The sequence below is a fragment of the Poromitra crassiceps genome, assembly GCF_964638095.1.
Source record: "Poromitra crassiceps genome assembly, chromosome: 8".
NCBI lineage: Eukaryota > Metazoa > Chordata > Actinopteri > Beryciformes > Melamphaidae > Poromitra > Poromitra crassiceps.
The window spans coordinates 50,832,613-50,850,599 of NC_139629.1; the positions used below are offsets into that span (position 1 = coordinate 50,832,613).

The 17,987-nt window shown below is 41.5% G+C and overlaps 1 protein-coding gene across 1 annotated transcript; it reads left to right on the forward strand.

Moving 5' to 3' along the window:
• Positions 1–764: 764 nt before the first annotated feature.
• Positions 765–17,382, forward strand: LOC310781737 (5-aminolevulinate synthase, non-specific, mitochondrial-like; the record flags this gene model as incomplete). The annotated part of the gene is made up of 11 exons (XM_083642349.1): positions 765–896; positions 3,848–4,053; positions 4,224–4,523; positions 4,795–4,917; positions 5,533–5,752; positions 6,403–6,587; positions 7,779–7,958; positions 8,090–8,254; positions 9,803–10,071; positions 13,144–13,306; positions 17,222–17,382. Exons 1-11 carry the CDS (start codon positions 817–819, stop codon positions 17,380–17,382), a joined length of 2,052 nt encoding a protein of 683 aa, XP_083498475.1. The 5' UTR covers positions 765–816.
• Positions 17,383–17,987: the final 605 nt, after the last annotated feature.

The window sequence follows — 17,987 nt, forward strand, 5'->3', positions numbered from 1 at the left end:
GAGCAGCACGTGAAAACCGTCTAAAACCCTGACTCCGGTACACTAGGGGGCGGTATGCACTTATACACGTTGGTTGCGATCCGCCAATAAAATTAGAAGAGGAAAAATATGGCAGCGATGTAGGCTAAAGTAGCAGTAGCGTATTATTTCCTCGGTACTTCAGCTGAAGTTTAATTTACAAACAAGACTCTTATGTGCGGATTATATTATCACGAATATATAATGTGCAACCGGGGCTCCGTTTAACTCTGAGGGGAAGAAGACGCTCCTCTCAGCTGAATGCTCACGTTAGCTTAGCTGTGAAGCTATTGGAGCTTCTTACGTTTGTCAGTAAATAGTTCAGGAGGAAACCAAACGTTCCTGTCGCTGTATGAAAATGAAAATGTCTAAAGTCCAGAAGCTGCACAGAGAAGCCTTGCCTCCAGACATCCAGCAGCCGTTGGTTATTAAATTAGACGTCCCCGCTGAGCAGCAGGAGTGGAGTTCCAGTCTGGACCAGGAGGACCCAGAGCCCCCACACGTTAAAGAGGAACAGGAGGAACTCTGGATCAGTCAGGAGGGAGAGCAGCTTCATGGGCTGGAGGCGGCCCATATCACCAAGTTCCCATTCACTGCTGTCCCTGTGAAGCGTGAAGATGAGGAAGAGAAACCTCTGTCCTCACAGCTTCATCAAAGCCAAACTGAGGAGGGCAGAGAGGCAGAGCCTCTAGCCAGCAGCTCAACTGAACAGATGAAAACAAGCTGGTGGAGAGGACTGTGGAGTATCAGAACCAGCCAGGAACTTATATCCAGCTAGTAATTTACAAACAGCTGGTGATGACAAGACTTCAGACTCTTCTGAATCTGAGACTGAAGACAGTGATGCAGAATGGATGGACACATGATAGTCCACACAGGTGAGAAACAATTTATTTGCTCACTCTGTGGTAAAGCTTTTGGTTAAAAAAAAAGGGGGGGCTTGATAATCTACACAAGAGAGTAAACATTGAATTGCTATCTGTGGTGGAGTGGGGATATGCATGTATTTATGTATGTATGCGAGTATGTAGCCTACTGTGGGTGAATCAGAATCAGCTTTATTGGCCAAGTATGCAAACACTACAAGGAATTGGGCTCCGGTTAGCTTTGCTCTCAAGTACACACATAGTACACAAGTACACACATATAGTTATTGTTTCTATAGTTCTTTGTTGTGTTATCCTATGTTTATGTATCACAAAAAACAAACTTAACACGATCACAAAAAAATCTGTGCTGGTTGTTTTGTCAAAATGGAAACATCCCTGTTTGCTCAGTTTAAATATTAAGACTGTCAACCTTGTCTGTGTAAACTTTGTTATCCGATATCTGAGCGCAAGCTGGAAATAACATTGTCATGATTGGATGACTCACTCATGCTCCTCCTTAGAGCATTGTTATGATTGGATGACTGACTGTCAATCACACTCCTCTCACTGAATGTTTTTTTCCTTTCAAGGAGAAGGCACTTATGTTACAAAGTACAAAGTTATTTGGCTTTTGTTTGATTATTTAATTATAATACAAATTATATTAACTGTCATACTTTTTGAACAGTTAGATAAATTGGCCAATAATATCACTATTAGACAGCTACTAAGGAAGGTAAGACTGCACTATCTTGGGCGGGGGGGAAAAGTGACTTGACTTGCCTTAACTAAGGACTCAACCTGACTTGCCCAAAACAAAATGACTTGGGACTTTTGGACCAAATTAGTTGTGACTTTGAGACTGAGAGCAAAGTGTCTCCCATGTCTGATATTTACTTACTATTGAGCGTTTCATCTTCAGAATAGACCATCTCTGGCTTCATTACCGCTGGTAGGTGTGGCTCAACGATTGTGCAACAGACACATGCACCAGTGATTGGAGCAGACCAGACACTGCTGCCTATGTCATCAGCATGATTGTAGCGGTAAATCCAGCCAACCAGAGTTTCCCATCTGAAAGAACTGTACAGTGAAGAAGTAAGGTGAAGGGATCAAGAACTCCAAGAACTTTGAATAAATCAGGTGGGTTCACTTTTCTGAGTCTCCTGAAGATGCATGGACAAGTACTAACTAGGTGACAAACAAACAATAGCCAACTAACAGTGAGGGTGAGCCCACACAACTGATCATCGCTTTGTTTCCAAATGACATGGTTGTTCTGTTCCTCTGCTGGATCAGTGTTGGTTGGAGATGATGGTGTACTTCACAAAAAGCTACTTTGAGATGTTATCTTCCCAGTTGGATGTTGTGTGTAGACATACTCTTAAAACACATTGTAGGCCTAGTTGATTCATTGTTTATGCTTTCGTATTGTATTGTATGCTTTGTTCTACTTTTTACTGTATAAATATAAGTTTCTTAGGTCAAATCCCTCCTAGCCTCCACGTGACCTCTATGTGCTATCAGTCACGAAGAAGACTGTAACTTACGCTACAGGCATAGCCTGTGGCGTCACGTTGAAGGCTGGGTTTACCCAGGCTAGGCTTGGGCTACAGCAATATCTTGCATAGAGCAATCACAGCTCATGCTGCTATGACATCACTGATGATATCGTACAGTTCTACATCACCTGTGTTGAGCAAGTTACTCAGGAACCTTTACTCCTTTAAAAAGTAATACAATTACTCTACTTATTACTTGGTATTAAAATGAATTAGTTACGTTACTCGTTATACTTTACTATATTACTTTCACTGCACCCCCTTCCCTAAAAGTGAGTGACATACAACCTGTTTAGCCAGCTCCTTTTAGAACTGAATCCACTTTATGGGAACAATAATTAACCTTACAACAACAATCAGCCAAAATACATACTTTTTATTTGCCTACCTTAGACAAAAACCTGATCATGTTCTGACAACACAGTAGTCTCGTATAGCCAGACTATCTCCACACAGTTTCTTTGGCACTGTGCCAGCGCTGAGAAAGTAATGCAGTAACCTGAAGTTACTTGGATTAGTAACTATAATTCCTTTTTGGAAAATGTAATCCCTCACATTACTAGTTACTGGGGAAAGTAATACAAATACAGTAACTAAGTTACTGCCCAACACTGTACATCACTGATGACATCAGGCACTTTTGTCATAGACATTTGTGACATCATCAGTGATGTCCTAAAGGTGAGGCTATGTAGTGGTCTAACAATGCCCACAGAATTCTAGTTATAGTTATGTATGTTTCACTTGACTAGCCGCCAGATGGCTCTGCTCCTTTTGTCTTGGGTGAGACCGTACAATGGTAATACTGTAGCAGGTCCTTAAATGGACTTCCTTTTTCCCACCTGTCAAGAACAGCTGACCACAGCCCAGGATGAATGAAAGTAGCCCCTCAGGCAAACATCTTCTCTGGCCTCAGTCTACATTGCTCAGTGCTGATTCAGTCATGTTTCGCAAGATATTTTTCCTATGTTCCATCAAAATGGAGTGGGATGTATTCAGGTAAAAAATAATAATATATATATATTTATATAAATATTGTTTGGCAATGGGAGGCAAATGCGTTGTAATGAAAATCTGTTTTTGTATCATTGCATACTTTAACATGGGTTCATTTTTGTTCAAATATGTTGGATTGTTATCTTGCACATTGTATCCTACTGGATTACTGAACACTCATTTGATCTATTTAGATTTGTGTAATGATGTTTTAGGAATAGTTCTTAATTTACTTTAATTATTCATGATGTGTTATGGTGGTTGTCTAGATAGATCTCTACTGATCGGGTTTCTCTGCCAGACCAAATGCATGTCTGCTCTCCATTCAGTGAATCCTCAAAGGAAAGCTCAATTCATTTCAGACACATTCTTAATGATCCCCTTCTTCTCTTTCCCACACAGATCAATAGCACCTCATATGGACACAGTTATTCGCCGGTGTCCGTTCCTGACGGTGATGCCCGGTGTTTTCCTGCAGCTGGCTGGGAACTCATCCCTGGTGGGTTATGTCCAGAAGTGTCCGGTGATGATGGAGCTGGCCTGCAGACCTCTGGCCAGAGCCCTCGCCTCTTCAGCCTCCGCCTCTAGAGGCACTCCAACAAATGAGGGTCAGTTGTAGGGGGGAAATTACCTTTTGTTCAAACTTCCTCCCATCATTTACGACTTGCGTAGTTACTACAGTACATTGAATGGTGATTATAACACAGGAAAGTGAAGTACATGTAATATCATATTATTAACTGATTCAATTAATAGAGACATTTCATCCGATGTGCAGATCCAGGGCATCCTGTCAAGGTAGGTCACCCCTCGCCCCCTGCTGGCCAGGCACTGCGCTCCAAGTGTCCTTTCCTGGCTGCAGAGATGGTGCAGAAAAACAACAACGTGGTGCGAGAAGCCCGCCTGGAGCTGCAGGAGGATGTCCAGGAGATGCTGCAGGAGGATGTCCAGGAGATGCAGGAGGATGTCCAGGAGATGCAGGAGGATGTCCAGGAGATGCAGGAGGGTGTCCAGGAGATGCAGGAGGATGTCCAGGAGATGCAGGAGGATGTCCAGGAGATGCACTCTTTCCACACAAGTAAGCAACTCCCGCAGTTCACTAACCAGTCAGTTAGTTAGTCAGTTATGCAAGCTGTGAAAGGTTATTGTTTTGAGCATGCATACACCAGTGACTTGCATAGCAAATTAATTCCATGATTGGTAAACTTGCACAAGGCTTTAGAGTTGAGTGTAAATAGTAGTAGTAATAATAATAATAAGTAATAATAGTAGTTGAGTGTAAATAGTAGAATGACGTGAGACAGAGCTGGTGTTTTGTGAAATTAATTGTGCACATCGTCGCCGAACAGAACAAACGGATTTGGATTCATCGGTGGCGGCTCTTATCAAGGCCAACGCAGGCACTCTGAAAAACCTGTTAAAACACCAACCTTCCAAAGTGTCTCACCTACTGCAGGACAACCTGCCTCAAGGTAAGAACACCAACAGTAGGCCAGGGGTTTTCAAAGTCTGAGACTGTGGGCCTCCCCCCCCCCCCCCAGATAAAGCTCGGAAAAAGGTGCCCCCCCCCTCGCTCAATTCCTGGATGCCTATGGGATCATGATGAATGTTATTTGCCTGATATTGCTGTTTGACGTACTTCAGACTACACTACACCATATGTAGAGAAAAAGCTCTGTCTGAACACATACTTCAGACTACACCATATGTAGAGAAAAAGCTCTGTCTGAACACATACTTCAGACTGACCATATGTAGAGAAAAAGCTCTGTCTGAACACATTAGTTTCTGGCTCTGGGAAAGTGGGGGAAAGATTCTGCAAAACTACTGTATCTCTGAACTATCTCTTGAACCAAATCACACATTATGGCATATTTCTCCTTTTGATAACTTCACTTCCTTCACTGAGCCTCATCTGAAACTGCTTGGAGCCGCCCTGGGGAGGCTCCGCCTCCCACTTTGAAAACCTCTGCAGTAGGTCATTAAGAAATAGTCATTCCCCAAAATGTGCCTCCTCTAGCTACTGCGCTGTGCTAAGTCTTTATCTGTGAAAAGTTCCATTCAAATAACCCCCCTCCCTCCATCAGCTTTCACCTTCCAGTATGACAACTTCTTTGAGCAGAAGATTGACAGCAAGAAGAAGGATCACACATACAGGGTATTTAAGACGGTGAACAGGCGCGCTCCTACCTTCCCCATGGCAGACGACTACTCCCAGTCTCTGCGTGCGAAGAGAGACGTGTCTGTGTGGTGCAGCAATGACTACCTGGGCATGAGCCGCCACCCCAGAGTCATCCAGACCATCCTGTGAGTAGGCTTAGAAACCACTGATAATAGTGCGTTCCTTTAGAACTGGGAACTGGTCATCTTACGGTTCAAAGGTCATGAGCTGGGACAGTGACGTCACCAGAGCTGGTATTTCCCATTCCAAACTCGTAGGAGCCTCGGCATTCCTGACCTCAAAAATCCAAGATGGCTGCTCTGCGCAACAACAGTAGTTATAATCGTAGTAAATGCTGTTTATTAGCACTTATGTCTTGTTTGTGTCTCATTAAATCAGCTGTACACACAGCACTGCCTAACTTCTATCTGTGTGGACATGATGCTGCAGTGTTTGTATGCGCAAAATGCTGCGAACTGCCTTGTTATCAACTGTTATTGCTAACAATGGCTAGCCTGGCGCCTGACTGGATCTGACCAAGAGCTGACAAGCAATAGTGAACTTCCCAGCTCCCGTTTTCTGCAAATGGAACGCAAACAAAACGGATGTGACGTCATTTAGCCTCCACATCCCAGTTATCTTGCGATAAAGGAACGGGCCATAACCCTGACTGATGTCATCTGGCAGAACAGTGTGGTGATAACGATGATGAATCTAGTACTGATGAAAGTTGAGGGACTTTTCTTTGGGACTGGGCCTAAATGTTCCCTAAACGGGTTCCACTTTGTTCCTCAAGGGAGACGTTAGGAGAACATGGTGCTGGCGCAGGAGGCACACGCAACATTTCGGGCACAAGCAGATTCCACGTGCATCTGGAACACGAGCTGGCTGACCTGCATGAAAAGGACGCCGCGCTGCTCTTCACTTCCTGCTTTGTAGCCAATGACTCCACGTTGTTTACTCTGGCCAAAATGCTACCAGGTACAGTAACACCAGGCATGTCGCTTCTGTCATTTCATTGTATTTCCTCACAGATTTGCTTCATTTATCAACTTAAATGCCCCAAGAAACGACATCTTCAGCAGTGAGCGATCATTCAAAATAGGGATGTCCCAATCACATTTTTTTTGCTCCCGATCCGATCCCGATCATGTGATTTTGAGTATCTGCCGATACCGATTTTTCACGATCCGATCTTTCGGCAATGCATTAAGAAAAAAGAAAAGAAAAAACTGCAATCAAGTTGACCCTTAAGATTGTTTTTTTATTTAACAGTATCCAACTAACTATCCATTATATCCAACATGGATATGGCTTTTTTATTTAACAGTATTCATTATATCCAACATGGATTCAAAATTTAAAACAAAATAAAATAAAGCTTATCAGTGGTGCACCACAAAATAACCATGTAAACTAAAACAAATGATGTGCAGAATAGTGCAATAACAATGTAAATCAGGAAATGCGTTTGTTTTGGTAAATTCTTCTGCTCTGTGCGACACTAAATAAATGAATGATGATATGTAATTTAAAACCAAAACTAAGGCCTCAGGATGAGTTTAAGACGTGAACATGGTCATGTTTGTTGAATTTAAAAAAAAAAAAATCTTTTTTTTTTTACTCCCGATCTTTTCCCCCCCATTCCGATCTTCTAAAAATCACGTGATCGGCCCCGATCTCCGATCACGTGATCGGATCGGGACATCCCTAATTCAAAAGTCTAAACTAGTAGTATGAGTAGTATGCATTTTTATTTGCGCCTGCTGGTAGGGATGCACCGATCCACATTTTTTCACTTCCGATCCGATTCCGATACCTGAATTTGGATATCTGCCGATACCGATATTATGCCGATACCAATATTCTTCTTGAATATACAGTATAGGCAAAGATTTGGCCAATTAAAGATTTCTTTTTGTTATATACCTTGCAAAAAGCAGACAAAATTAAGAAAATATACAAGGCAAAGAAGGATACTATTATACATGCCCCCCCCCCCATTACATTTACATTTCACAACAAGCATTTTCTATAGCTCAATCAGGTTAATTATGTCTTCTTAGTTCAAATGATCGTTTTTGTTACTTATAAACAGACCAATGTGTAGCAGATGTTTTTTGTTTTTTTCCCTATGATTTTTCATTTTCTGTGATTTCTCTTCATTCCTAGGTTGTGAAATCTATTCTGATGCTGGCAACCACGCCTCGATGATTCAGGGAATCAGGAGCAGCGGGGTGAAGAAGGTTCTCTTCCGTCACAATGACGCCAAGCATCTCCAAGAGCTGCTCGAGAAGTCCGAGCGCTCCGCTCCAAAGATCGTGGCCTTTGAGACGGTGCACTCAATGGATGGTAAGTGCACAACGTCACCCCAAAGTGTTCTTATGTGAAATGTCTCGCTGAAAGTCTGTCTGTCACATATTCTATTTCCCACTCTTTGATTTCCATTGATTCACTTAAATAATCAAACGGGTGCCCTATAGGAGCTGTGTGCCCTCTGGAGGAGATGTGTGATATTGCCCACAAGTTCGGCGCCATTACCTTTGTGGATGAAGTTCATGCTGTGGGCCTGTACGGGCCGAGGGGAGGAGGGATCGGTGACAGGGACAGGGTCATGCACAAGATGGACATCATCTCCGGTACCCTCGGTAAGTACAGTCCTCTGTGTTTACCACATCATCTCTGGTACCCTCTGTAAGTACAGTCCTCTGTGTTTACCACATCATCTCTGGTACCCTCTGTAAGTACAGTCCTCTGTGTTTACCACATCATCTCTGGTACCCTCTGTAAGTACAGCGCTCTGTGTTTACCACATCATCTCTGGTACCCTCGGTAAGTACAGCCCTCTGTGTTTACCACATCATCTCTGGTACCCTCAGTAAGTACAGTCCTCTGTGTTTACCACATCATCTCTGGTACCCTCGGTAAGTACAGTCCTCTGTGTTTACCACATCATCTCTGGTACCCTCTGTAAGTACAGTCCTCTGTGTTTACTACATCATCTCTGGTACCCTCAGTAAGTACAGTCCTCTGTGTTTACCACATCATCTCTGGTACCCTCAGTAAGTACAGCCCTCTGTGTTTACCACATCATCTCTGGTACCCTCAGTAAGTACAGTCCTCTGTGTTTACCACATCATCTCTGGTACCCTCGGTAAGTACAGTCCTCTGTGTTTACCACATCATCTCTGGTACCCTCTGTAAGTACAGTCCTCTGTGTTTACCACATCATCTCTGGTACCCTCGGTAAGTACAGTCCTCTGTGTTTACCACATCATCTCTGGTACCCTCGGTAAGTACAGCCCTCTGTGTTTACCACATCATCTCTGGTACCCTCTGTAAGTACAGCCCTCTGTGTTTACCACATCATCTCTGGTACCCTCGGTAAGTACAGCCCTCCTGTGTGGCCCGCAATGGAATTATTATTATTATTATATTTACAATGATCTGAAGGCAACATGCAAGATACCCGCTGAATAAGTTTCCAAATGTCATTCTGGCCAATACTCCACTTCTGTTATAGCATTTCAGTCTGGAATATCTTTCAATAATCTTTATGGCTAAAAGTAATCTCATGTGTAAGAAATGACTGTTCTACATTTAAGTAAACATTTAAATAATTAACTTGTTGGTTTTGGATTTATTTAGCTTCAAGAGTGCATTTTTGTTCGTGTGACCCTCAACACAGGCTTTGAGAATCTTGGGCCTCTTACTGATACTTATGCTTAAATTAACCCACTCATATTCTGGTTTATTTCAAGAAAAACATTTCGGCTATGGAAATTCTAATTGGCTGGTAACTTTAAAATCTAGCAGCCATATTGGCAGGTGGTCAAAAAAGTTAATTTCAAGCCCTGCAGGGAGAGCAGGTGGTGACATAGGAGTGAGTGAGAAAAGGATCAAATATTGGTGGTACTGAATAATGACATCACAACTGTTAATTTAAAATGAGTTATTCCTCTAAACCTGGCTTCAAATGCCCCCAAATTTTCACACTGGCGCCGTTCAGCCCTCAGCAAAATCTGGTAACGAGGATTTTTTTGTGGCCCTCTCTATCATCAAAGTTGCCCATCCATGGGTTAGGCATGAGAATATTTGTTCAGCCCCGGCAACAATCTGGGTTTCTCATGTGGCCCCCCATGAAAAATAGTTGCCCACCCCTGCTCTAACATGTTACACTATGGATGGTTTCCCAGGCAAGGCATTTGGCTGTGTGGGTGGCTACATCGCCAGCACCAGCGCCCTGGTGGACACAGTGCGCTCCTACGCAGCGGGCTTCATCTTCACCACCTCCCTGCCCCCCATGTTGCTGGCGGGGGCACGGGCGTCCATCCAGGTCCTGAAGAGCGAGGAGGGTCGTACGCTCCGCAGGAAACACCAGAGGAACGTCAAGCTGCTCCGGCAGATGTTGAGGGACTCCGGCCTCCCAGTGGTCGACTGCCCAAGCCACATTATTCCTGTCCAGGTAAGACAATCCCTAATATAGCCACTTAGCTGACACTGTTATCCAGATCAGTGGTTCTTAACGTGGACCACCAGGGCCAGATCAGTGGTTCTTAACGTGGCATCCGGGGACCACCAAGAGGTTCTTGAGGAGGTTCCAGGAAAACCCCAGCAAATTCAACTTGACCATTATTTAATATACAAGAAGTTAGAGACACAATTAGAGAATGTAGGAGAATGACTATTTTGATGATCGTTTCTGTTATCTCTCTACCTACAATACAGACAGTCTGTTATCTCTCTACCTACAATACAGACAGTCTGTTATCTCTCTACCTACAATACAGACAGTCTGTTATCTCTCTACCTACAATACAGACAGTCTGTTATCTCTCTACCTACAATACAGACAGTCTGATATCTCTCTACCTACAATACAGACAGTCTGTTATCTCTCTACCTACAATACAGACAGTCTGTTATCTCTCTACCTACAATACAGACAGTCTGTTATCTCTCTACCTACAATACAGACAGTCTGTTATCTCTCTACCTACAATACAGACAGTCTGTTATCTCTCTACCTACAATACAGACAGTCTGTTATCTCTCTACCTACAATACAGACAGTCTGTTATCTCTCTACCTACAATACAGACAGTCTGTTATCTCTCTACCTACAATACAAGACAGTCTGTTATCTCTCTACCTACAATACAGACAGTCTGTTATCTCTCTACCTACAATACAGACAGTCTGTTATCTCTCTACCTACAATACAGTCTGTTATCTCTCTACCTACAATACAGTAGAGCTGCCGAAAATAATCAATTCAGAGATGCATCGCGATGCTTAACACATTCACTGCCAGCCGTTTTTCAATACTGTAGTTAGCTTCTGCCAAGTTTTTTTTTTGAGGATTCTGGCTCATCTTTCAAGAGCCGAGGATTCGTTTCTGTTAGGATTTTGTGAACACACAATATCTCAAAAGAACTACCGGTAATAGAATGTGTGCTTTCTCTGTCTAAAAGAGTTAGTTTGTAGAGTTAGTAGTTATGTAAGCATTAGCAGTTGAATACAGCATGGTTTCAGCGTCTGAAAATTTATTCTGAGATAAACGGCTTTTTGTGAAATTCGATAGAACAGTCACTTTAACCATTCATTTTTGGCATCAGTAAGACGTCAGACATCTAAACAATAGTTTTGAACAGTCATTTCCTCCATAACAGCAGGAAACACCCCTCTCCTTCAAACTCCTCCCTCCGTGTGTGTTCTTCTTGGCTGCAGCGGGCGTGTCACAAGCTCGTTGCTGCTGCTGCTGTAACCTCGCGTCACCAGGCTCACTGCTTTGCTGCTGCTCCTGTCTGCTGGCGGCCGCTCGGCAAGTCTGGATATGGGCTCGCTCGTTTCTTGGAGTTTCGGTTGAGAGCTTTGATGAAGCTTTTGCGATTCTGGTCATATTTATGCTGCGTGTTTCAAAGTGTGTTCCACCCGTAATCTATTATGCAAATTTGCATTCCCGCACCGCCAGCAATCAGCGCGAAAACGAAAGCGTTTTCGCCAATCCATTTTCATGAGAATGGCTTCCTCACACTGCTTTTTGCTTGCCTTCCTCTAGTCAGGAGGGCACTGTCGCCACTTAGTGGGTCGGTGGAATGGGTTGTACACGTTCGGTGGCTCCAATATTTATATAAGAGATGTAAAAGGGTTAGATGCACATCCCACGGTCAAAAAAAAAAAATTCATTTTTTTGACGTCTCAACTCGTCATTGGCAGTCAACCGTTGGATTTTGTTTGACGAGTCAACTCGCCATTGGCAGTGAACGTGTTAATAGGACGATTCTGAATCGATTAACAAATATCAAAAATCGATTATTAAAAAAAAATAATAATAATAATAATCAAATAAAATAGAATGTAAGTACATGCAGTTGTTTATTTTAATTATGGATCATAATACAATGCAATTCCAAATGCACTTTTATTTTAAAAGTAGCCACACAGTGAGAAAAAAGAAAGTGAGAAAAAATAAATCATGTATTGCGGAAAAAGTGATGCATCGATTTAAGATGCATCGTGATGCATCGGAGATGCATCGAGATGCATCGTATAATCGAATCGAATCGAATCGTAGACTTGTATAATCGAATCGTGAGATCAGTGAAGATGCACAGCTCTACAATACAGACAGTCTGTTATCTCTCTACCTACAATACAGCCAGTCTGTTATCTCTCTACCTACAATACAGACAGTCTGTTATATCTCTACCTACAATACAGACAGTCTGTTATCTGTCTACCTACAATACAGTCTGTTATCTCTCTACCTACAATACAGACAGTCTGTTATCTCTCTACCTACAATACAGACAGTCTGTTATCTCTCTACCTACAATACAGACAGTCATGAAATTCTGGACAAAAGCATAGGCAACACTTTACTTGAGGGGGCATATGACCACTGACATGACACTGTCATAACCATGACATGACACCTGTCATGAGCATGAAGGAAGCGTTATGGATGTTTATGACTGTTGTCATTGTGTCATTCTGTAAATGATCAGCTGAATGAGACGTGATGACATCTTAATGAAATGTTCAAATTGTACCACTGTAGTTGAGGTCAAGGAAAACACTCATGACAGTTATAAACTCATTTGACAGTGTAATGACATGATGACATCTTAATGCCTGCAATGTCATGTTTATGACTGTTATGTTGTGTTAGTTATGTCAAGTTGTCATAACGAAGACATTGACAGGTTATGTTGTCTTGGTTAATGTTAAGCTGTAATAACGAAGACATCTCAAACAATGTCAACATTGTATTAACAATGACATAATTTACAGAATGACACTTAATGGCAACAGTGATATGTTTAAGTTTAGTTTATTTATTTGCACACATAAAAGGCAGAAACGGATAAAAAAAATGCAAATAAAAATAATAATAATAATAATAGCATTAAAAAAGGCATACAATAAACAAACAAAAAACAAGAAGGAAACAATAAAACAAAGACACTTTGAAATGTGAATCTGATTAAAAGAAAAAATTCACATTTTCCTGATTGTGCCTCTCTGTTGGCAGGTGGCAGATGCACAGAAGAACACGGAGGTTTGTGACATCATGATGTCTCGTTACAACATCTACGTCCAGGCAATCAATCATCCCACAGTGGTGAAGGGAGAGGAACTGCTCCGCATCGCCCCCACACCGCACCACACTCCCCAGATGATGCACTACTTTGTTGGTACGTCCACAAGCATTTAGGTCTCCACTCTCAGGAAGCAAATAGTCCAGTAATAATGTGGGTCAACCTCTCACTATTGCAACAAAACCAAACTCAATGGAATTGTGTCCTCAATATCTTCTAAGTGTGAGGGGGGAAAAGCCTTAAGCCTCCCCAGTTTCTATTAATTAAAATGTTCCGATTACTTCTCCCATTTAGAACATATCGAGGACACAAAATCCATTGAGTTTGGTTTTGTTGCAATCTCAGATTTTGTGGTAAACTGCCTAGACTAAAAAGGATTCAGAGATTGACTGTAGTCAGAGATGGGAAGTAACTAAGTACAAATACGTTGTTAATTGTTACTGTACTTCGGTGGGATTTTCAGGTATCTGTACTTCAATGAGTACCGTAAAATACCAATTATTAGCCCGGGCGTTAATTGACAAAATATGTAGCCAGACCCCGCGTCAATATGGGACCTGCGGCAGTTTGGGACCTGCTTTAATTATTTTTGTACAAAAATATTGCTCAGAAAAGATTGTAAATAGTATGAAATTGTTTATTTAAACCATTTATTTTAATGAGTTGGCTACAGCCCCCCACACAATTGCTTGTCTATGGGGAGAGCCGCGCCTCCCTCTCAGCGCAGCAGAGCACATTGCATGCCAGTTCTGGCCTGTACATGAAATCAAATAAAATTTGAGCTGAACTGTGACCTACCGGTATTTACCACTAAACTTTCTCCGCTGAAGGTGAGAGAACATGATCATCATGTGAGCAGATTATTTGTTGCATGCGCTGCCTCCTCCGCTGGCTGCATGCGCTGCCCCCTCCGCTGCAGTGTGCGGTGAAATACCAATTAGAAGCCGACTTCTATGCCCGCTGGCAGGGAAACATACCATATAGGCACATTTCTCAAAATAATTATTACACCAGAGATGTCGGTTTTAGTGTATAAAAATCTTCAGGAAATGCCTACACAATTTTCAGAATCATCAGATGTTGACGGAAAACGAATTTTGATCAGCAAGTTTCGTGCATGTGTTTTTTTTCCTCGTTGTTCCCGTTTCCTCGTTGTTCGTCTTCTTCATCCGATTTTCCTTCTTCGTTGTGTTTGGGAGATGCATTCAACAGGATGTCGCAAAGGTAAAAAGAAAACATTGAAAAAACTAACCGGGCGTCAAATTGGGACCTGCTTTTATGTACAAAATATGTATCCAGACCCCGCTTATATATGGGACCCGCGGCAATTTGGAAGTCGGCTTCTAATTGGTATTTTACGGTATTTATTTTTCTGACAACTGTTCACTTTTTTTCCCTACAATTTAACACAAATATCTGTACTTTCTACTCCTTACATTTTCAAAACAGGCTAGTTACTTTAATTTTAATGCATGACAGACAAATATGATGTAACGTTGTTTGTTTGTCTCTCTCCTCTCGCGCTCCCCCAGCTTTTACGCATGATGTGCACCTTTTCTGTAGAAAAACCATATCACAAACTGACAACTACCAATCACAGTTATAATGCCTGAAGCTCTAAAAGAAACTTGTGGAATTGCTGAACTAGAAAGTTGAGCACAAAGGGACTCAAACCCTCAGTGTTCTGATCCAAAACCAGACACCTTGTCCATTAGGCGATCAGCTGATTTGACTGCTGGTTCAGGGTCACTTCTTATTTATTTGACACTAGAAAAAGGCTTTTTGTTAAGTGTCTAAAAGCCCGTCATAAAACCGTTGTCATCATTTGCCATTCAATAATCTGCACATCAACTACACCCTACACCCAAACATCTCCCTCTTGCTCCTCACATTTTGTTGGGTGTGTTGGGCCTGTTGTTTATAATAGTATTTGAATGATATTAATAGGGATGCAGCGGTATACCGTTTGAAGGTATACCGCGGTTTGAAAACGTTACAGTATCAAAACCACTAAAATTTGCATACCTTCCCCACGGTATCAGCTGTTTCCCCAAAACAAAGTGCCCAGGTCGCTTGCAGAGTGCAGCTTATTGATTGATTGATTGATTGATTTTATTTGATGTATTGTAACAAAGAAAACATGGAACAGAGGACATGCATCTCGGAAAACATCATCAAGGATTAAAACACAATAAAGTCAAAGACTTGTTTCCATTGTGGTCCTTGGTCTAGGACAGACAATACAAACAACACGAAACAAGCATAAGTACAAAGAATGATAAAAGAGAGACATAGACTATAGACTACTATACAATACTAAAATACAACAATGCTCAAATACTAAAAGTAAAAAAAATACATAAAATAATATAAAATTAAATGAAAGAGAACCAAGACAAAGTGCATCTATGCTGTGACATTATCTAAAAGCCAGGATTTGACCTTCATTTTAAAAGAAAGCTGGCTGGTAGTAGTGATCGGGAGGGCTAACATGTTCCAGTTTACAGCTCCACTAAACCTAAAAGAACATTTGCCCATATTGGTTTTAAACCTGGGCAGGCAAAGATCTGCTATACTAGCTCTGGTTTGATGAGCATGAGCGTCACTACTCCTCTGGAAATGATCCTTAAGATATTCAGGGGCCCTATTGTTGCAGATATTGTGGACCATACTGAGCTGCAGCTGGACCGCCCTGGCCTCTAGAGGGAGCCAGCCAAGCTGCTGAAAATGCTGTTTCCCAACGTGGTCTCTAGAGGATAGACCTAAAACAACCCTGATTAATTTGTTCTGGGAGACTTGTAATTTATCTTTGAGTACCTTTGACAGTCCTCCATACCAGGAGCAAATGGCATAATCAAAACAACATAAAACAAGAGAGCTAGCCAGCAAAAACAGACTGGCTGCATCCAGTAAAGGAGCTTTTCTGGCTATGAATTTGGTTCTACCATTAACCTTGCTAATGGTTTTTAGAGCCATGGTTTCCCCACCCAGGCTGCTGTCTAAAATGCAACCCAGGTAGCTCACTGACGTTTTAGCAGGGAAGATCTGGCCTCCGAGGATAATTTCAGATGAAAGCCCTCCCCCTGGCTGCATGCCTACCTAGACTAGAGCACAGTAGAGAGGAGCCACAAGGACTCCCCTGAACTTTCCATCATCTAAAAAGACGACGTCGGATGTATGGGAATATTTCGGCTATTGTAAAAACACAAATGGTCCGCAATACCGCGATACCGTGAAACCGTGGTATTTTTGTCCAAGGTTATCATACCGTCAAAAACTCATACCGTTGCATCCCTAGATATTAATATGATTATGACATGAGTTTCTATTCGCCTGGCACAGAAAATACGTTTTACTTTTATACTTCAGTACATTTCAGAGCCTGTACTTTTTACTTTTACTTGAGTAATTAAGTGGAATCAGTACTTCTACTTTTACCAGAGTATTTTTTACACTATTAACTGTACTTCTACTTAAGTAAAGAAAGTGTGTACTTTTCTCATTTCTGACTGTAGTATTCTGTTTAGAACTTGGAATTAACACCTGCCAACATTTGAGCAGTTAAGGATTTGTGTAGTTGTCATTTACCGTCACAAATATTTTATTTAATTTAATTAGATGAGATGAGATGAGATGACAAGCAGGTCATGACTGGCTGTTGGATGGATTTACCCTGTGGGACGAACAACGTTGGCTAATATAATGTGCTTGGCCAGTATTACATTGTAAATTAAGTAATACATCGAGACAAAACTGCATTGTACTCTATAACAAACAAAGATGATGAAATGCAATCGTTTGAGCCTATTCAAGAAAACATGTTTTGGCTGGTGAAAATTCCAAATGTCTGGTAACTGAATTCCACAAGCCACACAAAATGTAATTTCAAGCCCAGATACTATTAGTTAAAACACTATTTAGTCTATTAGATACATTTCTAATATCCATATCTGGCACAGACCTTTGGGTCCTCCTCACCTGTGTTGCTCATCCTCTGCCTCTTCTCCGTAGACCGCCTGGTGAAGACCTGGTTGGAGGTGGGTTTGGAGCTGACTCCACACTCCTCAGCAGAGTGTGACTTCTGCCAGCAGCCTCTCCACCTTGAGCTGATGAGCGAGAGGGAGAAGTCCTACTTCACAGGCCTGAGTCACATGCTATCCGCCACAGCATGATAATAACCAGTTTATACAGTCAACACCAGCAAGCCCCACCCACGATCAAATCTGTATTTTTAGATATTTATTATATTTCAATGCATACAACATGTTCTGAATCAATAATACAAGTATGGGGGAAAGTGTACAGTATTTATTTATGTATTTGTGTTGATTACAGTTTATTGAATATTATTTATGTAAAATGTTATTTGTTAATGTCGAATTTATAAAATCAGTATATGAGATCGGATTTTGGTAGGGGTGTCACGATACACTCAGTTCACGATACGATACGTATCACGATACTGGGTTCACGATAACGATACGATACGATTTTAACAATATTTTTTTAAACTTGAATAATGACAATATATGACTGGAAAAGTAGTATTTTATTTGAAATGCACAAATACAAAACATGCTGTTGTGGGAAATTGTTATTACAATAACAACTAGAAAAAACATGAGATTGGAGATAAGGCTTATCTTGAAATAGAATGAGTTACACCGTCACTTAGATTTACTTTGAACTAAAAGGTTTCTCAGCAGTATAAATTCTCATTATGCATCTTCAGTTTTTCTTCAAACTCAAACAACAAGACTTTTCTTAGTCTATTTTT